General features: G+C 53.6%; 2 protein-coding genes across 6 annotated transcripts; one reads left to right on the top strand and one right to left on the bottom strand.

Annotated features, from left to right (window-relative positions):
• The first annotated feature begins 1,051 nt into the window (after positions 1-1,051).
• SCNN1A (sodium channel epithelial 1 subunit alpha) lies at positions 1,052-8,350 on the top strand. The gene is made up of 12 exons (XM_082304570.1): positions 1,052-1,419; positions 1,818-2,073; positions 2,957-3,144; positions 3,930-4,030; positions 4,708-4,871; positions 5,202-5,300; positions 5,469-5,586; positions 5,832-5,910; positions 6,221-6,278; positions 6,404-6,459; positions 7,028-7,103; positions 7,308-8,350. The coding sequence occupies exons 1-12, from the start codon at positions 1,070-1,072 to the stop codon at positions 7,632-7,634; spliced, it is 1,872 nt and encodes a 623-aa protein (XP_082160696.1). The 5' UTR covers positions 1,052-1,069; the 3' UTR covers positions 7,635-8,350.
• Positions 8,351-8,502: 152 nt separating this feature from the next.
• VAMP1 (vesicle associated membrane protein 1) lies at positions 8,503-18,804 on the bottom strand. Of its 5 annotated transcripts, XR_014227461.1 has the most exons (6): positions 18,733-18,804; positions 18,027-18,156; positions 17,081-17,239; positions 16,773-16,824; positions 13,586-13,814; positions 8,503-8,546 (listed from the first exon to the last, which is right to left on the bottom strand). XR_014227461.1 is itself a non-coding variant. In XM_082304568.1 (5 exons), coding segments are annotated over exons 1-5 (357 nt in total). In that variant the 5' UTR covers positions 18,735-18,804; the 3' UTR covers positions 13,557-13,800. The 5 variants fall into 5 exon arrangements, 4 of the variants coding, with proteins under 4 accessions (XP_082160694.1, XP_082160693.1, XP_082160695.1 ...); XM_082304568.1 differs by lacking the exon at positions 8,503-8,546 and having other exon boundaries at positions 13,557-13,814; XM_082304567.1 differs by lacking the exons at positions 8,503-8,546; positions 13,586-13,814 and adding an exon at positions 14,080-16,375.
• Between the last annotated feature and the right edge of the window lie 2,838 nt (positions 18,805-21,642).

Raw genomic sequence — 21,642 nt, 5'->3', positions numbered from 1 at the left:
CACGGGTGTTCATTTCTGTGGTCCGAGGAAACGCGCCGAGGCTTTGGGTAATGACGGGAGGCCTTCGTTTCCCCGGCACGGACCAGTGGTACACGTTCCCACTCACGGCTGGGCCAGGTAGCTCTGGATACTCACGATTCCTGTAGTTAATGAACCAGCAAAAGCAATGCTACCTCATGCGTATCACCGAGTCGCCTTCCCTGCCCCAGCCCCATCCCTCTTGCAAAACTCACCCCAAACTCTCCCGTCTACCTCGCCTTTGCCCTTGGAAAAGCAAAACTTGGCGCTTAAAGCCCCCTGCGAGCCCTCGTCGCCTGGGTGTGCGCACCCCATCCCTGGGCAGGGCGGGCTCCTGCCGCCCCCCGGGAGGTGGGGGGGGGGGGGTCCCTTGGGGTAAGCGCTGCCAAATGCCCTTCTGCATCACCTCTGCTGCCTGGGGAGGGTGCGAGGAGGAGGAGGAGGAGGAGGAGGAGGAGGGACGGGCCGTGCCGCAGCCGTCCCTGGCCGGGGCAGGGCTCCGGGAAGGACCGGGCCGGGGGGGGCCCTGCTGCCGCCCGCGCCTTCACCCCCGCCGGCGCCGCCGAGGTCACCGCCCCGGCGCGGCCCGCGGCCGCCTCAGCCGGGCCGGCGACACCCGAGAGCTGAAAGAGGCTTTTCTTCCCCGGGGGAAGGGGCAGGGGCAGGGGCAGGAGAAGGAGAAGGAAGGAGGGGCGGGCGGGGAGAGGCTGGCGGGGCTGGAGCCGGGCGGGTCGCTGGCTTGAACTGGAAAAGAACCGGTCCCAGCCCAGCCGGGGAGGCTGCAGAGAGCGGGCAGCGCTCGGGGAGAGAGCAGCGGCCCCGGCCCCGAGCGGTGGGGGGCAGCGGGCGGGACGCGGGGGGATCTGTCCCCTCTGTCACCCGTGGGGGGACACGCACAGACGGCTGGGGACCTGCAGCCTGGGGGGGGGGCCAGGGAGGGGGGTTGGGGAGAAGGGGATGCGGAGGCGGTTGTCCCCGGGGCCGCGGTCTTGCAGGGCTACCCCCTGATTCTGAGTTTGTGCTGTAGGGTGGGTCTGTGAAGACAGGGAAGATGCCGGACGGGGAGAAAACGAGGCAATGGAAGCAAGAGGAGGAGCAGCAGCAGAAAGAAGAGGAGCGGGAGGGTCTCATCGAATTCTACGGTTCCTACCAGGAGCTGTTCCAGTTCTTCTGCAGCAACACGACCATCCACGGGGCTATCCGCCTGGTGTGCTCCAAAAAGAATAAGATGAAGACAGCCTTCTGGTCCGTTCTCTTCTTTCTCACCTTCGGCTTAATGTACTGGCAGTTTGGGATCCTCTACAGGGAGTACTTCAGCTACCCTGTCAACCTCAACCTCAACCTCAACTCCGACAGGCTGACTTTCCCGGCCGTGACGCTGTGCACCCTCAATCCCTACAGGTAAGAAACAAACTCCCAGAGCTGTCGACTGCCTTGACTTTTGCGGGCGTAGGATAAACGCACGTATTCTCGTTCTCCTCGTGGTCCTTGACCTTCCCCTGCAGTCGCAGCGCTGGTGGAAAGGACACTGTTCACAGGGCTGTGCTGCTGCAGGGCACGCGCAGCAAGGCACGTCAGTTTAGGCAGCTCTGCTTGGTGGTGTAAGTTAGCAGGATGCGCTGTAAACTGCCCCAGGGCAAAAGCAGATGCGTTTACTTCTCTCCTACAAGGATGGTAGCCTCCAGCAAGGGGCTGGATTTGCAGCTGGTGGCACGAATGTCCTGGATCGCCCCAGCAAACTTTCCCGCATGTTTTATTCAGAGCTGTTTACGTGCATCTTCCCCCCCCTCCCCGTCTAGATACAGCGCCATCCGGAAGAAGCTGGATGAGCTGGACCAAATCACCCATCAGACACTGCTAGACCTTTATGACTACAACATGTCTCTGGCACGAAGCGACTGGTCCACGCTGTCCACGCGAAAGCGTAGCTCAAGGAGCCTGCTCCACCATGTCCAGCGCCATCCGCTGCGAAGGCAGAAGCGGGATAACTTAGTCAACTTGCCAGAGAACAGTCCCTCAGTGGACAAGAACGACTGGAAAATTGGCTTTGTTCTGGTGAGAACCCTAGATATCCCGTGTCCTACCCACGCCACTCTCTGCCTAGCTACTTCTGTCTTGTTAGACCCTTGGCCATGCCCTTCCCTATGTAGAAGCCTGATTAAGCTGCACTGGCTTTTGCTAATGACAGATAAAGGTAGAGCTGAAGGCTTTGCCCAATGCAATCCTGCTCCCCAAGTCCTGTCCCTGTCCATGTGGGCCCCAGGAGACTCATCCACGTCAGTCCCCATCTTTTCCTAGGTAAGGGAAACCTTGTCCTTCTCGAAGGCTACATCAGCCTTGCAGGTGCCTTTGGAGAGTCACTTATTAACATTAACCGCAGTGTTGCCCAGTAATAGCAAAGGGGAAAGTATTGGATGGCTGTGGGCCATGAAATGTGGTCATGGTCGCATTTGCTCCTAGGTAGCAGCTTCTTTGCCCTAGGCTATATGTGTTTGCATTTAAAAAGGCACTGAAAGACTCAAGCTAATCGCTCGCCGGTTAACTGGAGTTCCCACAGGATCACAAACGTTTTTCTGGACACACCCTGAAGGAAGGGCTCCCCAAGCAAGAATTTAAAGCTTCTGGTTCTATTTCAGGTAGAATTTATACGCTGTAGATCACCCCGCACGCCTCGCTGCGACTTGCTGCCTCCTGGGTTTTACTCAGCCATGCTCCCTCAGCTGGCGTTGCCCTTCCGCCCAGGAGCTGCCCTGGGTTCGCTGTTCCCCATGGTGTTGATCACCTTTCGGTCAAGCGCAGGAGCCCTGTGAAGCTCCTCCACTCCCTCAGCTTCATCTTCTGCTCGCGCCGAGGGAGCACAGCTAACCCGCAGCCACAGCCTCACCTCCCGGACGAGACTTCCCTGACGTGGCTGGTTTTCTCCTTCTCTTCTTAACAGTGCAGTGAAAACAACAAGGACTGTTTCCACCAGGCGTACTCCTCAGGGGTGGATGCCGTGCGGGAATGGTACAGCTTTCACTACATCAATATCCTGGCGCAGATGCCTGATGCGAAAGCCCTGGATGAGTCTGACTTTGAGAATTTCATCTATGCTTGCCGCTTCAATGAAGCGACCTGTGACAAGGCGTAAGTGGTGGAAACGTCCAAGCGAGTCTTCCTGAAAACACCCCTGTTTTGTGCCTGGGTCCAAGGGGAATCAAGAAACCCACATTAGAGAACCTCTTTCCCAAGGTGGGATCGTTCCTTGTTCAGTTCCTCTTGTCTCAAGTGATGTTTCTTGAGTCTTTCCTGGGGGTTGTGCTCACCAGGGTCACAGTTTCTGTGGGTCTCGGAGGATGGTTTCTCCTTTGCCTGGGTTTCAAATGAATGAAATATTGGTACAAACACCAGAGTGGGTACGGATGTATGGTGTAGAAGTCTCTCTATTCTGCTCTCTGCAGTGGTGAAGTGGTAGGGATCAGCCCGCACAGAGGGAGAGGAGAAGAGAGAGTTGTTACAAAAAGACAGTAAAAAAAGATCCCACTTTCCTGCCATTATTGGTCAAAAAGCCCCAAAGAGGTAGTGGAATGAAAGCCATCAGCAAGGGAGGAAAAGGAGTAGGAAAAGCTAAGAGTTTTGTGAATATTAGGAAGATAATACAGTAATTGCTAGGACTGCTAAAACCCACTTGGGCTCTCAAGAGTTAGCAGCCTGAAAAACCTGGTGTAAAAACCTGCCCAGCTCCAGGACATTTTTTACAGCACAGTTTAATTGCTTTTCCCATTCGGGCGAGTTTACATAACAAATACTGCCCATCTGCTGTAAGCCCCTCTCCCTGCAGGTGGAAAACAGAGTTGTTCCTTCCAGAAAGCCCTTCCCCTTGGGCTCGCAGCCCTTCTCACCCCGTCTGGATGTTTCTCTTCCCGTCTCAGGAATTACACCCACTTCCACCATCCCTTGTACGGGAACTGCTATACCTTTAACGACAACAGCAGCAGCCTGTGGACGTCCTCGCTGCCTGGGATCAATAACGGTGGGTGAGAGGCACTCTTTGGTGAGTAAGGAGGACAGCTCGGCTCTGTTTTCCCCAGGAGTTAGGGGCGCGCTGCTGTGCTTAAGGCTGGTGGCGGCAGATCGCAGCCCCGCTCTGTCTCGCCCGAGCTCTGTTTTCCCCCACGGGGAGACGGCCGTCTCATGGACACGGCTGGCCCTCCCTGCTGCCCACTGAACTCTCTCTCCCATCAGTGCCTGATCCTTCTGTTCGTTGCTCCCTCTGGACCTGTCCTGGCCCTTCCTCAAGTCCCCTGTTGAGCTGTGCTCCTGAGAGCCTGGTCTTCACCTCCTCCTTCCCCATTTTCCTGGTTCCAGCAACTGACCTCTTTGTGGTCCCATCCCCCCCGAAACCTCTCTAGGCGCAGTCTTCAGGCTTTTCTTCCATCCGGCTCCGAGTCTCTCCATAAAATCTCTCTCAATTCCCAGTTCTGCTTTCTCTAAGCCACAGTGAAGAAATCCAGTTTTCTCTGGCCTCTCCTGGAGCCTCCAGCTTTGTCGCTGGCCTCCCTCCAGCCACCCTCCATTGCTGCCCAGCTTTGGTGCAGCCCCGGTTGATGTTTCCCTTCCTTTATCTTACGGACTCACCTCTAACCATTCCCTCTCCTCTCCTGCACGATGACCAGCCGTGACCTCTCTGGCTCTTTGACGTTCCCTCAGGTCTCTCTCTGGTGGTGCGCACCGAACAGAATGATTTCATCCCTCTGTTGTCCACGGTGACAGGAGCCAGGGTCATGGTCCACGATCAGAATGAGCCGGCCTTCATGGACGATGGGGGTTTCAATGTGCGTCCGGGTATCGAGACCTCCATCAGCATGAGAAAGGTGAGGAAGCAGCAAGGGTAGGAGCTGGGGACGTGAGGTTAGGGGGGAGGTTTAACTTGGTGGGCAGATGGGTTGTCATGGACCCAGTGGGTGTTTAAGGGAGGGGATTAATGACAGGGAGGGGAAGAAGAGCAGCTTGCTGAACTAGACGAGAAGCATTTGGCTGCAATTTATCAGTGAACAAGGAAATGGAGGAAAGCAGGGGGAGCTGGCGTCCCGAGGGAAGCATGAAGAGCAGATACTGATGGACAAGCAGCGTGTGGCATGGAAGCGTAGGAAGAGAAGAGCAAAGTGCCAGTCCTCCTGCGTGACGACTGTTTGATGTTCTAGGAGATGACTGTGCGTCTTGGGGGCAGTTACAGCGATTGCACAGAGGATGGCAGTGACGTGCCAGTGCAAAACCTGTACTCCTCCCGCTACACCGAGCAGGTAACCATTATCGCTGGTCCGTGCCAGCTTGTTTCCCTACTTTCCCGAAATGCCTCAGCCCCCCAGCAGCCACGCTTGCCCGTGGGCTCTGTTAATTGTATGATGTGATACAGGCCGCAGTGGGTTTGGTTCCCTTCTTCAGCCTTTTCCACCTCATATGCCTCCCAGGTCTGCATTCGCTCCTGCTTTCAGCTCAACATGGTAGAGCGCTGTGGCTGTGCGTATTACTTCTATCCCTTACCCGCTGAAGCAGAGTACTGTGACTACACAAAGCACGTAGCCTGGGGTAAGTGAGGAATAGTAAAGCTCATGCCCACCTGACCCTGTTTGGCCCACCTCATGTCCCAGTACGTCTCCTCATCGTCTTCAATGAGCTTCCTGCTGTGGGACATCCAAAAGACCCTCTCGTTTTGGATGGTTAGTCCCTCCGAGCTTGCTGAAGGAAACCTCTGGATTCTCCTCGCTGTCACACGTCACCTTTTGTGTAGAGATACTGTGAGCTTACCTGGATTTACTTTCTCTGCTGCTCAGGCTACTGCTATTACAAACTCCTGGCTGAATTCAAAGCTGACGTGCTGGGCTGTTTCCACAAATGTCGGAAACCTTGCAAGTAAGTGTGATCGTTGGTCAGGTAGACTCTTCATTCCTAGAGGTGTTGGAAAGCATTTGCTGACAAGGGCAAAAGCTTGAGTTGAGCTGAGCTGCAACCCAAAATGGTATTTCTCCCTTCGGGAAGCCAAAATGGCTGAGGAGCATCGGTGCCGGCTCAGGGGTGAGCTCCCAAGGACGGTGCAGGAGCTCGCTGGGAAGTGGGGAGAACTTCAGCCGGGGGGGGAGTTTCTAGGTGTGCCTGGGGATTGAGAGACCTGGCCTTGCGGCTCCTACAGCTTCAACAGCTAACGCAGCCTCTTGTCTTCCAGAATGACGGAATACCAGCTCTCAGCTGGGTACTCCCGCTGGCCTTCTGCTGTCTCAGAGGTAAGGCGCGGGTGTCCTGGCTCCCCAGCACTGCTCTGACCTCCCGCTTAGTCCTTCCTCAACTGGTACTAAACCTACGAGATGCCTGTCATCACCTAACGCAATTTATTGCACTTTCATTTCAGGACTGGGTTTTTTACATGCTTTCCCAACAGAACAAATACAATATCACATCCAAGAGGTGAGAGCCCCTAAACAGAGGTTGTGTCCAAACCAGAAACCGTCCCACCAGAGTGCGTGTGTCGGGGGGTCAGAGTTAAGATTAAATCACTGATCGGAAGAGATTAGGCATGGGATTAGGCAGGGGACCCGTGGACAAGACCAGTGGATTTGAGTCAGAATAGAGAGAAACTGAGACTTCAACAAGGACTGGGAATCCCAGTGAAGAGTCTGAAAAGGGTCAGCTGCTAGTATGAAAATAGTAAGCCCCGGGCAGCTGCTGTGTGATCGGGAGCCATGGTAAGGGCTAGTGGAAGAGTGGGAAGCCGAGCCACGCGGGAGCTTGTGCTGAGCCAACGTAGGATGCCACAAACATTGGGTTTCATGGCGCAGTCTCAAAAGCGCACTCTAAGTACCAAAGATTGTATTTCGTGCAGAATGAGGGAACTGCGGAGATGGGGAAAAGCCTCTGGGTGGTATACGTGTGAGGATGATGGCGGGCAGAAAGGGAGAGAGAAGACAATTGAGCGTGGTGCAGAAATGCAGGGATTGCAGATTTGAGGTTACTGAGCCCCATCTTTCACTTACAGGAATGGAGTTGCCAAGGTGAATATCTTTTTTGAGGAGTGGAACTACAAGACAAATGGGGAGTCTCCAGCCTTCACGGTACCCACTTTACTGCCATGTCCTCTCTAGTCACCCGTTCCCCCAGGATGTCCCTCCACATTGGCAGGTGTTCGTTCCAGCAGCATTGCTGGCTATCCAGTCTCTTTTCCCGTGGGAGGAACCCCCCAGCACCGCAGGGGCAGGCAGGGAGGCGAAAGGCTCGAACCAGGGCTGTCCTCACTGCCCTTTCTCCATCTCTTGCAGGTAGTGACTCTGCTGTCCCAGCTTGGGAACCAGTGGAGTCTCTGGTTTGGATCCTCTGTCCTGTCTGTGATGGAGCTTGCAGAGCTGATTCTGGATTTCATCGCCATCACCTTTATCTTGGCCTTACGCTGGTTCCGTTCCCGGCAGCAGCTCCCTCCACCGGGACCCCCTCCAAACAGCCACGATAACACGGCTTTCCAAGACGAGGTGCCAGGTCTCAGCGCCCCGCACCGCTTCACTGTTGAGGCTGTAGTGACCATGCTGCCATCCTACAACAGCCTGGAGCCACGTGGACCAAGCAGGGATGCTGAGGTGGGACACGAGTGAGGCAGTGGCTTATTCCACGGTTCGGATGGGTGGCAATTGGAGCGGAGGCCACGCACTTTCTCCGTGGGACCTGTGTTTCCTTCTTTCTGGGGTGCTCTACCTGGACCACAGCAGAAGACTGCACTCTGGTTGGCCTGGGTTCATTGCTTTCACTACTGTAGGTGAATCTTTCGGTCTCATAAAATACTATTGCTCTGGGGATCACCAGGGATGAGAGCTGATCTAGCGTATGTACGGGGGAGACGTCCACTTGGTTTCCTTACACTCCTTGCCTGTGCACACCTACATGTGCACGCACGCTTTCTTTTCCCTGCAACAAGGATGCTGCCACAGTTCTGGTCTGTCGTTAATTAAAGAGGTTTGGCAGGCGTGACCGGCCTCCTCTGCGGTATGACAAGGGACAGGAGCGGAGTCTCAGCTGGGGTGCAAAGCTCTCAACAGGCTCAGCTTTGTTAAGCTTTCCCTAAGGTCGGAATCTGGTTGCTCTTTTCTAGTTCTTAATGTCCAGCTGATCCCAAGACCAAGCCCCCTAACTTCTCCTCCCCCCAGAGAGAGGCTACTCGTATAGCCCTGAGAGATGACAGCCACTGACGCAATCTCCATCTATATTATGCGCAATACTCTGGAGAGTGGCTGACGCTTGCTGTCGCTCCCAGGTCAGGATAAAACACCCCTGGCAGTGTTTTAGGTAGAATAAGGTCTCCCTTTTTAAGCTGCCTACGTGGCACTGGTAGATCTTACCCGCATAGCAGTCTCCTTCCTTGTGATACACCATACGCATGTACGTTCAGCCATTTGATCGTTTGCCAGAGCGTTTGGGATAAACCGATCTCTACCTAGGAGCTATGGAAACAAAGCGGCTACGTGCACCCTCAAAAACACCACAAACAGTAGCTCTGCTGCCGTGAGAGCCTGCAAAAGAGGATCAGAGTAGCACGGGTCAGGCAGCACCGGCTCCGCTCGTCCCTTCGCCGGTTCACCCGCAGAGGCTCTGCCGAGGACTACGAAGCACAGAAGCGCTGCAGACTTTAATCGAGGATCCTTTCAGGGAAAGCTTTAGCCTACTGCAATGCACCGCACAGGCAATCAAGGCCGGGACAAAGATGCTCCTCTTCCCAGGAACCTATTCGGGGATCTTCGCGTAAAAGCACACATCTTATTTCTTGCGCTAAGCTTGCCGTACTACTTTTTACAAATGCTCAGCCTTCTGCTGCAGTGATGTTTACACAGCGCTTTATGGGGTATCAGGAGAGCAAGGGTGATGTCCTTAACAAACAGGGTTATCCACTTAACTGGACTCAAACACAAACACCAGAATTTAAGCATATAGGTTAGGCAAAGACCTATGGTACCATGTACCAAACCACACCGCAAACAGCCTCTTTGGAATTTAAAAACTAGTTAATCATAACAAAAGAAAAACTTCAGATATTTTAAAAATTGAGGTAGATGCACTGCCCTTGGGAAGCTGGAGGATTTTACTGCAGTGTAAATCTGTTGCCTAATTCTTCTCTCTGAGATGTTAAACACGTGCTTCTTGTACTGCTCTTGCCTTCATTACCTAAATGCACTTTTCACTTCCCAGCAGAGAGTGATTTTCTTTCTCCTCACAGACATGAAAGTTATATTCTTTTATTACGCAAATATTCATGGGTTTTCAAACTTTATCCCAGCGCTCAGCTGACGCCCCTTGTTTGAAAGAGGAGATGATGTCTCTCTGCTGGGAACAGAAGCGAGCAATTTGGGGGGCATCCTTCAGCATGGGGAGCAGCCCGGCGGAGGGAGAGCCCTGCGACCACGGGCCCTTAGAGGTGTGGGAACATGTATTCCCCTGGGAGGCCCTCACTGGAAAAAATCAGGACTTCTACAAACGTGGAGGGGGAAAAAAAAAAAAAAAAAACAAACGAAACCAAACACTTTCTGTGTTTATGGGAGATTTTAAATGAAGTAAAAACCTGACACTGGACACATAAAGCTGGCTGCTTCACAAAACCACCTCCAAGTCAAGAAAGAGCAGGAGCAACAATGAGGACACAGTTCAGCAGTGGAGTTGGCAGTGACAGGTTAATGGTTGGACTCAATGATCTTAAAGGTCTTTTCCAACCTCAACAATTATATGATTCTATGATAAGGAGTCTCTGTATATCATAAATGTACAATTACTCATACATTGAGCATAATCTTTCTGGAATATCCAAAGAGTAAGACACGATTCTTCACATCACGCAGTACCTTGCGATAACCATAAAATGGATGTGACCCACTGCATCACGCATAGTTAAGTGGGTAATTAAAGGAAGATTAATCAGAGGCAGAACTACTTGAAACATTAAATTCTCTTCAATGTCATAAAGAAATATAGCTGTAGAAGGTGGTGATGTATTCCCTAGGGGAAGCTTGCACCATATTCTCTTTCTCTAAAAGTGGTAAAATGCAAAAAAAAAAAAAGGGTTTTGACTGATGAACTCAAAGTAACAGCCCCATTCTGGGGAGCTGTAAATCCAGAGTTAAAAGCCCGTGCAACCATGAAGCTGTTACACAAGTTGGTAAATAGATTAGCCCTCCCTGTCCCGAGGATCAGCGCAAAAATTGCCATCTTGGGAGAAACGAGGTGAGCCTCCCGGGAAGATCCCTACACTTCTCGTGAGCCTCCAAGACCACACATCATCAGCTCAGCAGATGTAGGGTGAGCTCGGGCTGGCCGAGAACAAGAGGCGAGTCCGGCAGCGCCGGAGGGCGAGTGCGGAAAATGGAGCGTTTCACGGAGAATGTGAAATACGACAGAAAAGGAGAGAAAGCGTGCGTTTAGAGGGATTCGTCAGTCAGCAAAAGGCAAATTCAAGGTCTGAGCTGGGGTGAATTCATACAAGAGGAGAAAGCTGAGTGGATGCAAATGCTCAGTAGTCCTAGGTATGTTAAAAGCATAGCGCAGTTACTTGGAGGACGTGGGAAACGTGGAAGGAGCTCCTGTAGGTCAGGACACGGAAGAAAACCAAGTTGTGTCTTTTTGGACTGGGAGCCTCTGTCATGCAGGGGAAGGCAGAGAAGCTGGAATACAGTGCTTGAAGGGGGAAGGGAAGCACAGGAGAAGAAAGAGCATTTTGTGGATCAGTTGGAGTACGAGAAGGGTTTGTTTTGCGGGAATAAGCAGCATGGAAGCGGGTAGTTCCACGTGCTTAAGGAGAAGAATGAGGATGAGAAAAAGGAAGGTTTACACGATGGGGAAATTACAGAGGAAGAGGAGGGATGAGTGTTTAGGAGCTTAAAAACAATAGCAGAGGATTTGTGGAAGTGTTTGGTGCTGCTGAAATACAAGGAAAGAAAGGTGAGCTCTTTTGGGATGTGGAACAACCCACAGACACGAGGCGTAAAGGGCCCCGGCGCCTGTGGGACCGCGGTGGTGGCAGACATCTGCAAGTTGAGGGCTAAGAGCGTTTGGAAGTTGTGTGCTAGCAGAGAAAAGGGATACAGACAGGCTGGAAAATGTAGGGACGCTGACGTTTCTGAGTGTGCCAGCCACGAGATCAGATGAAACTGGCAGATCTGAGAACCCCCGAGAAAGGTCAGAGTGTAGTGGGACTGGAAGAAAGGCAAGAAGTACTGGAAGAAAGGCAAGAAGGGGCCAGCCCCTCCAGGAAGGATGCAAACCAAGCACAGGGTGGTTTGAGAAGGCAGGGAAGACAGGGACAGAGAGCTGCGGGCAAGCATACCCTGCTATCTGCTGACAACTTATTCCCTGAAAGTGTGACAGTCACGCTTTGACAGATACCAAAACTATTTTTTTCCGTAAGAATAAAGGTAATAGAGGACGTGCATGGAAACACAAAAGTGTAAGCGTCTAGAGAAGCTAGAAAATGAGAAAACCACCACTTCAGAAAATACATTTAGAAGAACTAAACTGCTCGCTGGAGTCCTTAGAGAAGCTGGACAGATGGGTGCAAGGTTTGCCTGCACAGATTGAGCTCAAACCTAGAAGGAATTTCAGGAAAGGGTTACCAGGCTCTTGGGAGAGGCTCAAGAAGATCTAAGGGCTGGAGATGTGCTACATCAAGAAATGAAAAGGGCAGCAGTGCCATTGGTGAAAGGACGGAGGGGAACCGGAGAGATGAGGAATACACCAGGGGGATGGAGGCGTTCAGTCTTGCAGTTCTTGATACTTCCCCACGTGCGGTATTGAAAGCGGTCTTGGGAGCACAAGAGAGGAAAGCGCCTTCAGCTTCCAAGTACGTGCTGAAAGGCAACGAACTAAAAAAAGGTTAGTATCTGGAGATTATGGCAAATGTATAAAAAAAAAAAAACAGAACAGTGCAAGGGCTTTTGGAAAAGAAGCCTGGCAGGAGAGAACATGAGAAGAGTCATTTTGGCCTCTGCAAGAATCATTTAGTGGGTCTGCGCACCGAAGGGGAGGATGGGATGGGGCTGTTCATATTGGAAACCTGCGGAGCAAATAAGGGTGATCTGAACAACTATCTCTGGCAAAAAATAGGTCGAAGATTATCAGAAGTTTGGAGGCTGAAGCACAACCTTATTTTGGCCTGTAGAACGGGAAGTTTTGTGAAGGGACCCAGGTACTTCTTCCAAGAGGAGCACTGTAGGTAATCTGGAAGAAACACCGGGCTGAACTCACGTACCCAACAGACACAGCTCGGTTGCCTGTTTTGTAAAACCTATATCCTTATCTGTTACATCTCTCAGGCAGTACTTATTTGCTTAGAGGTCAGAAGGAAGATAAAACTTTACTTCCCCAGTATTGCCTCTCTCCACCAAGTTAAGGCTTCCCGCCTCGGAGCAGGGACCTGTCGCTTCGCAGGGAAGCGAGGTCCACAAAACAAGTGTTGATGCTGCACTCCTACTCCAAAGAAAAATCTTTTGTCTTCCTCACCATCATCCAGTTACTCTCCAGCCGCGACAAGACGACAAACCCCCCCACAGATGAGAACATACTTTGGTCAGTGTGTAGGAACCTCAGGAAAGGCCAGAGCAAGGCCTCGGGCACCTAGAAACGTGAGGCTTTACGACATATCCATTTAAGAGCAGCATAGTTGAGGCTTTCCTCCCGCCATATCTGAAGGTGTCAGCATAAAGCAGTTGATACGGGAGCTGCGTGTTTAAAGGCAGAGCTTGAATTTCTAATTAGACATACGACGAACTACTCTGCCAAAGCCTTGGCCTTGCTTTTAGTGCACATTTAAAGCCATGTTTTGTCCAAGGAGCAGCAGAGGTGCCGATGCGTTAGAGGATGGCACCTCAGGAGGCGAGCTGACAGCCGAGCACGGTACTTTAAACACCTACCGGAGGATTTATGGTTAGACAGGCAACTCTTTTTGCAAAAAAAAAAAAAAAAAACTTGCACAACGTGACTCATGAGTCAGGCACAACCCTGGGGCAACTTTCAGCAGCACGCTGAGCCCCAGCTCTGTGCAGTGAGCAGTCGAGTCCCTAGGCTTGGCTAGGGGCTTAGACACTGTAGTCAACGCTCTGGCAACACAGCTGTTCCAAGAATAAGGTTTTTCCTCCCCCCCCGACACGAACAAGGCTGAGAATGAACAGGAAGACAACGCACAACTTGGCAGGAATTGTAGCACAACGAGTTCATTCGGGTTGCGCAGGCCCAATCTGTGCTGAAGTTTCGACTGCAGACGCTGCTTTAATCCACCCTCCTTTCCCAGGAAGGCTTTCATCTTTGGAAGAATTAGCCTAGCTGCGCTGCTCCAAACTCACCGCTGACCGTACGTTGTTCTGGTATGATTTTGGTGATGTTTAAGACTGGACAAAGATTGGTTGTAGGGGAGCCACAGGCCACGGGGAACACCGTTTTACAGCCTACAGTTTGTAACAGCGGGGGCAGGTATAAGGGCACAAGTACCTCATTTTAAAATACTTCCACACTGGACAAAGCTCCATCATTTCTCTTTAAAGTGTACAGTGAAGCAAAACAAGGGGACACTTACCTTTATTCCAGCCATGCTCCAAGATAATGCCGTGAACAGCATCCTACTCTCAGAAGTCATTTGGATCACGAACGCATGTCCCGGCACCAATGGAGAAGCGTTTTCGGGGTTTAAGGACCTGAGGATAGGCTACTGAAGCCCAAAGGCAGCACAGCCCAAGGAACTGGAGCTATCGGCGAGACGCCCTCCCGTCGAGGGGGCTGCCTCCCCACGCGTCAGTGGCTGGGCACTGGGTGGATAAAAGCAGAGCGGGATCGAGCAGCCTCCTCCCCCAGAGCTGCTGGTCCATACATCTTGTTCCAGACTTACCACGGAGCACGTGGCTCCAGTACAGCTGGAACTACCACCAGTGCCGTGGCAGACCATCCACTGCTCTGAGGGCCAGAGCTTCAGGGGGGGGTGTGTATAGCATGGAAGTGAGCCAAAAAAAAAGTTCCAAAAAGTGTGGTATCCCAGCCCCTCCCCACCCCCGACAGACCAGACAGACTCAGTGAGGTGGTGAATTGTGTTTCTTAGAGACCATTTAAAGTACATGAGCTGATTACTATAACATGCCAGAGGAGATTACAGTTGTGTTTATAGAGGAAGGAAATAAACTGCACGTGCGTGAGTGGCTGTAATGCTGTGGACAGCAGAGTCCCTTGCTTTTACTCAGAGGGCCTTGGTGATTTTTTTTTTTTTTTTTGCCCATGCATAGAGACACAAAGGAGAGGAAAAGGAGCAGAAGAAGAGGCAACATACAACAGCTAAGAGAAAGAAATGGAAGAGACAGCCTAGGGGGACCTCAGCCCCCAGAGGAACAGGAGGAATGGGGCACCAAAGGCTTGTTTAGAAGAGTTCAAGAGAATTGCTGGTCTGGGGGCCTCAAGCTTGTATGCCCACCCCCTAAAATGATAGCAGTAAGTAGTACAAGCAGGCCCTGGCTCCTCTTCAGTAGATGCACTTCTGACCGTCCATCACATCTCAGTTCCACAGGGAATTAGGGAAGTGCTCAGGGGACGAGGGCTGCTTCACTCCAGATCTTCATCTCTGCCCTCACCCAAGGTGGAGAGGGATGGAATTGCAGGGAGATGAACTCAGCGCAAATGAAATGCTGGGGCATGGAAGTGAGCATGCAAAACCTAGCCCCTTCCCAGATGCCCTGTGAGAAGGAAAGGGGCTTCCCCGGCACGCCCAACGAAACACAAAACATCCGCTCCTCCCATCTTTTGTACTACACTCCCATCCGGGAACTCCAGTGATGTTCTCCCCTGCCTCCTGGCATCATCTTAAGTTTAGACAGCTCCCAGTGTATTCTAGAACCGAGGCAGAGATTTAATTCCTAATTAAATTAACTTCCTAAATTAAAGGAGTGCCCTCTTTCCAGTCTAGATTACAGGCTACAGCTCAGGTTGTAAAAAAAGACAAGATGCACATTCCTCAGAAGACTCTGCAGAAACTGAGGAACAGGGCAGCTCATTTAACCCCAGGTTTCACAACACGTTCAAGCAACTAAGGGCTCCTGTTATTATTGACGGAGAACTTAGGAGATCGCTTACGGAAAGCCACAGCATTCCATGCTGCCAGTTTACTTCCAGCAGAGACCATCTTGGATCTGAAGACAAGAGAGCCCCTAGCAAGTAGGAGGATTTCAGTTTGAGAGGCAAGATCTCCAGAGATCTAAGCTGCCAAACTGGGACACCTGATGTCGCTTTGCAGTACCCGTGCCCGGAGCAGCATTTCCCTTTGAATCCCTTGCTAACTCCTGCTGAAAGTTAGGGCTTTGTGGTAGCAGAAACAGAACAGGTATTCGTAATCAGAAAGCTGCGTGGCTCCATCAGTCTCGTCTGGAATACCTCCAGTCTCCTCCACCTGCTACATAGCGGCCTTCCTCTGACATTCAACCCCATAACGCAAAAGCAAAACTCTGCCACTACCCCAAAGGTGGCCAGAAAGCTACCAGACAGTAGAAAGCCACAGGGTCCTGCCTTGTGTCTGCATAGATGAAAGGAATATTTGACACCCCCCACCAGACTCCTTACTGTTGTTCTTTTCTTCCCTCTGGCAGGGGATTTTACTCCTGCGCGTGCCTTTTAGATAGTAACAAAACTCCTTTCACTTAACTGCGTTTAGTTTGTTGCACTTGACTGAGGTAATCATGTAGGCTCTCCTTTATAACAACTGAAATGGCCATGTTCAGACAGCAAGTCATCTGAAAATAAGGACAGGCAGAATAAATAATTTCTTTATTTGCTCATCTCTCCATGGCTAGAGAAATCTAGATGACTACCTCTAGCTCGGCCAGATGGCTCGCAGTCACCGACCAACGCAAACCAGCCTTTATTTCAGAAGCTCAATGAAAAGCTTAAGTCATGCTGTGACCCTTTTTAGGCAAAACGCTAAAGAATCTCACATGCTGAAGTCCTTCATCCCCAAAGGCACTGCGTTAAGGCATTCTTATTTTGCTAGAGTCCACACAGGCACTATTTGACAAGCTCACACCCCAAAATAAACCACAAATTCCCTGCAGAAGAGCAGGAGCAATAGCTACCCGCTCCTCCTCTACTTCCCTTTCCTCGAAACTCAGATGACCCTCCCTAAAGCTGCAGCAGCTGTAGAAGAGTCTAACCATGTTCAGCAGAGCGCTTCAGAGTCCTATACAGAAGACAAATTAAAACCAATAAAGAAATCAATGAAGAAGCTAGGTGGAAAGGAAGGGAAGGAAAGATTCAGGAGCAAGAAGAGACAGGCAAGGTGACAGGGGACAGTAGGTTGCAGACTGAAGGAGCTACATTCAAGTAAAAAAGTAGACTGGAGACAAAGCAATAGGAAAAAAAAGGAAAGAACAAAAGGGCAAGTTACACCAAAGGTCCCCCAGAGAGCTCCAAATCCCCCACCAGGGAAGGGACTTGCCAACCCACCCACGCCAGGGTAAATGCCCCTCATACTCACAGGTTGCCCTGACCTAGCAGGAAGAATTTCCCATTTCTACAATGATGGCCACCCCCAATGCCTTCCGTTACTACCTAAAGCACAGTATTCCCACAGTAAGCGTGGGACTTCCAGCACCACCACCTCCCTTCCCCAAGGACCGAAGTTAACACTTATGCAACCAAGACCCTCCAGATCTCAAACCAAAAAGGCAGAGTTTAAAGCACTCTCGAGTTGGTGCTTCTTCACCTTTGATCCTGGGCTTCTCGGTACTTACTTACAATCACCACCACCACAATGGCACAAATCACTCCCATCATGATCATCATCTGGAGAGAGAGAGAGAGAGATTGTCAAAGAGTAATACTCAGAACAGATTGACAAGTTCACATCTTCCCTGACAGCCGGGGAACATAAGCCAGACCCTGAAGGCAGGACAGCCAAGGCCTCAAAGTCTTTCCACAGGGAAAGAATCCTAGGCATTTGAAAGAGTTATTAAGCCCCAACCACCCTCTCAAAGCCCTGCAGGAGAAGACTAGCCCCATTTCCCTCTAACGAAGGAGAGGAGGGCACTGGGAAACTCACCTTGCAGTTCTTCCACCAGTACTTCCTTTTGAGTTTTGCTGCGCTGCTTTCAAATTGTGAGGCGCCGGCCTGAAGTGCATCTGCCCGGTCATCTAGCTCTGACAGTTTCTGGTCTCGTTCCAGCACCTTGTCTACGTTTACACGCATTATATCAACCACCTGCAGAAGGAAGAATAGCAGCAGCAGTTGTATTGGTAAAGAGAGTTGAAAAAGTAGGAGCAGTAATGTGGCCAATAACTAACGCTAAGGCGCTAACAAGTGAAAGCCCTAAACAAAGAAAAAAAGGTCAGGATATCAAACAGCTTTCAAGTCGTTGCCTACTTTGAAGCAGGGGGAAAAAAAATCCTGTTGAAGTATCAGTTCAAGTACACTTAAACCAGGTCCTCGGCTCCATTCTCCTCTGTTTTTTTAAAAGCTCTCAAATCCAGCAAGCCTAAGGCACCCTCCTCACGAGAGGAATCTTACGATCGCCCCCGAGTAACTGCAAAGATCACTTAGAGCTACATGTTGCTGCCCCAGTGAGGCCCAAAGGCGTTACTGCACGGCAGCAGCCACGCTACGCTGACCCTGGAAAGTCAGGCAAGGTTCCCCGCACATCCCACCTTCAGCCTGGACCCTCCGAGCAGCAGGAGCAGGACCGAGAGCTGTTCTGGATGCTGTAGAGCTTTCTTTCCATAACAGATACGAGGCACCAACAAAACCTAACAGGCCTGCTCCTTAGAAGTCCTATCTGGAATTAAGCAGCTTTTAAACGTAAAGCAATTTCGTCTCTCCCCCGACCTCTGGATGGGTCCGCCACCGTGCTTGGAGTATCGGGTATTAATGCAGTGCTGGTAGGGGCATGAGGAGAGCGCCCAGCCCCTCGGCAGCAGCCGCCTGCGGAGAGCAGCGCTGCTGCAGAGCAGGGGAGCCCCGGGAAGGCGACGGGGCGGGCAGAGCTACCAACCTCCTCCACTTGGGCCTGCGTCTGCTGCAGCCGGCGGTTACTGCTCAGGTTGGGGGGCGGCCCGGGGGGGCCCCCGCCAGGGGCTCCTCCTTCTGGGGCCCCGGGGACGGGCTGCTGAGCTGGGTCAGACCTAGGGAACACGCAGAGACAGGGGCGCAGAGCAAACCCAGTCAGCGGCTCGAAAGAGAGGACCCCCGCCCCCCAAAACCCACCTGAACCCCGCTGCCCCCGGCTGGGGTAGCGGCGGCAGCAGCCCCGGGGGCCCGCACCCCCCCCGGGATTCCCCCCCGGACCGGGAGCGGGCGAGCTCGGGGGCAGAGCCCGGAGCAAGGAGAGGCCCGGGAGGGGCAGCCCCGGGGCGGGGGGCTGCCGGGCTGCGGCCGTGCCCGGCGCCGCGGCCTCCCGGGGGCCGGGGAGGGGGGTGACGGCCGGAGGTGACCGGGAGGCGGCCCGCAGCGTGCCGCAAGCGCGGGGAGGAGGGCGGGGGACGGGGCCACGCCGTCGGGGAGGCAGCGATCCCCGGGGCGCGGGGGGGCGGGGGGGGGCGGTGCGGGCAGCCCTGCCTGCGGCTGCTGCAATGCGCCACTCGGCCCCGCCGCCGGCCAGGACGCGGAGCTCCGCGCTGGCCCGCTCCCTCCCGCTCCATCCACCCACCCCCACGCCGCAGCCCGCCCGCCCGCCCACCGGCGGCGGGGCGCACACTCACATCGCCGAACCGGACCAGGACCCCCGGGCACGCCGCAGCAGGCAGCTCCGACCCGCGCCCCCTCCGCTGCGCGCCGGTACGGCCGCCGCCGCGCCCCCGAATTTATAGGCGATGAGGCCCCGCCCTTAGAGCCAACAGCCAATCGAAAGTGCCCGCAGGCGGGACTCGCCGGCAGCAGCAAATCAGCGCCTCCTTTGCGTTCCTCCGCAGCCAATCAGCGCTCCTCGGCCCTGCCGGAGCGAGGCGCCCTGTGAAGGCGGGGATTTAGCCGAGCCCCGCCCCGCCCTTGCGGCCGCCCAATGGGAGCAGAGCCCGCCCACGCCCCCCCCCCTCCGCTCGGCGTGCGCGAGCCGCGCGGCGCCCCGCCCCTGCGGAGCGGCCGGGGGGGGGCCCGGGGCCGCGGTGGCTGCGCGCTGCCCCCCCCCCCCCCCCGTCTCCTCCCGGTCCCGAAGGGGCCTGGGCGGCCGCCGGGGCCCTCCCGCCGCCTGCCGCTGGACCCGCGCACCCCTGCCGCCGCGCAGGGCCTGAGCACGCTCACCTGCCCCCTCCGGTTTTCCCCCTCGGAGCCCAGCCGGTGCCGTTATGGCGGGGGGGGGGGGGGGGGCTGCGGAGCGCCGCCGTAGCTCCCGCCTCCCTCTGTTTGTTGGCTCCGGTTAAGCCGCTGTCCCTGCAATTAAGAGATGGCGTTGCTGGCCCGCCGCCACCCCACAGCACGGCCCAAAGGGGGACCTGAAGGAGCCCCTGGGGCGGCTGGCGGGGGAAGGGGGGCTCCGGCAGCCGCCCCGGGAACGGCTGCGTGTGGGGCCTTCCCCGCCGAGGGCTGCGAGGAGCCTGCGGGCGCAGAAGGGAGGACCCTTCCCCTCGGGACAGAAAGGGAGGCGAGAAGCCCCTCCGCACGGTGAGTAGGGTGGCAAGCGGCTGGTTGACACCTGCGCTTTCCTTTCACAGGGCGATGCAGGCCGCTCATAGAAGTTTTCGGTGTCAGATCTGATGGATTAGTAAGAAACACGAGGTAGAGACGCTCCAAATAGTGTGGCAGGGATGGTCCCCCTGTGCTGGGCACTGGTGAGGCCGCCCCTCGAATGCTGTGCTCAGCGCTGGGCCCCGCACCCCAAGGCGGCCATGGAGGGGCTGGAGCGTGGCCAGAGCAGGGCAGCGAGGCTGGGGCAGGGGCTGGAGCACAAGGCTGGGGAGGAGCGGCTGGGGGAGCTGGGGGGGCTCAGCCTGGGGAAGAGGAGGCTGAGGGGAGCCCTCATCGCTCTCTGCAACGGCCTGAAAGGAGGCTGGAGCCGGGGGGGTCGGTCTCTGCTCCCCAGGAACAAGCGCTGGGACGAGAGGGAACGGCCTCAAGCTGCGCCAGGGCAGGGTTGGGTTGGGTACTGGGAAAAACTTCTTCCCCCAAAGGGCTGTCAGGGCCTGGCCCAGGCTGCCCAGGGCAGGGGCTGAGTCCCCATCCCTGGGGGGATTTAAAAGCTAGGCAGATGCGGTGCTTAGGGACATGGTTTAGTGGTGGCCTTGGCAGCGCTGGGTTAACAGTTGGACGTGACGATCTTAAAGGTCTTTTCCAACCTAAACAATTCTATAACTCTAAATTACAGCCTGGGAGCCAAAAGACCACAGCTCCAAGAAAGGTAAAGACTTAATACAGGGTTGTGACTAGAGCCAGGTGGTTTGCAGACAGGACTACGGAGGGTTAAGGAGCAACCTAGCACTAGCCTCAGCGGAACTGAAGGTTTTCAAGCTGTGCCTTCAGACAAGCTGTGCCTTCAGACAAGCTGCGAAGGGACAAGTCTTGGAAGAAGCATCCGTAACTTGGCGACCTTCCCGCCGCAGTTGATGGCTGTTCCAATAACCATTGCAATAACAGAAGATGGAGCTTGTGGAACTACGGGCCCACAGAGCCCTTGCCAAGTTGGTGCTTAGGGATTAAGAGCTGACAAAGGGTACAAGATGCTTTTTTCTGACACTTTCCCAGTTTCTGACATGCTTTCAGCTGAGGATTTGCTACACCTGTGGTTTACATGTGTAATAACCCCCAGCTGCTCTCTTCCAGGTGCTTGCTCAGTCTCCACGTGTCCTCAATCCACACCACCTTTTGGCAAGAGTCCCGCAGGGCTGCCACCCTGCTCCTGAGAACACGGACTCCGGCTGCTTGAACAGAGACTTTGGCTTCGCCTTTCTCAGGCTTCGACCTACAGAAAGTTCTTTTCATTCCCTGCCACTTCCAACCAAGTGCTTTTAAAGCATTGCTCTGTAACAGGATACATAAAGTCAGCCAAATTAACAACTAAGGGAGAAGAGAGAGGCAGATGTTTGCTCATTGCACAGATTTTTCTTTGTGATGCTGGACGAGAGGGATGCCAGCTTTGACTCACCACAACTTCTCCTCTACAGGAACCAGTAACAGTTACGGAAAACTAGAAGCTAGAGTTTTTTAAAAACAGTTAAGTGCCTGAATTACTTTTGCAAAGCCTGACTAAAATATAAAGAAAAGGCCACTGGGTCAGTAAGGGCCATTGGTATGGGGTTAAGTCATCATCAGTGCAAAACAGAGACAAATCCTGTTCTAAAGACAGGTTTTGATGCATTTCAACTGACATTTGGATCATTCACACTTAATATTAATCACAATTAAACAGAGGGCAAGGCAGCGAGCAGGAAGAGGTGTTGGCAGGCACTCTTATCACAAACTTGAAAATTTGGCTGGGAGGAAAAAAAAATGAAGATGGAGTGTACTGAAATGGTGAAGTAGGACGTGAGAACCTGGAGCTCAGCGAGACCAAAAGGATGCTAGAAGCCTGGCCAAAAAGTAGAGGGCTCTCGGGCCGAGTTCAGGGATGCAGGCTGGAACAGATGCCTGCGAGCAGTACGTCCGAAATGACTGAGGGGGCAGAACTGGCAGAGAGGAGC

This window comes from Platalea leucorodia, assembly GCF_965183815.1.
Source record: "Platalea leucorodia genome assembly, chromosome: 2".
Lineage (NCBI taxonomy): Eukaryota > Metazoa > Chordata > Aves > Pelecaniformes > Threskiornithidae > Platalea > Platalea leucorodia.
The sequence above is the reverse complement of the archived record's forward strand: the minus strand, read 5'-3'. Positions and strand labels throughout refer to the sequence as shown.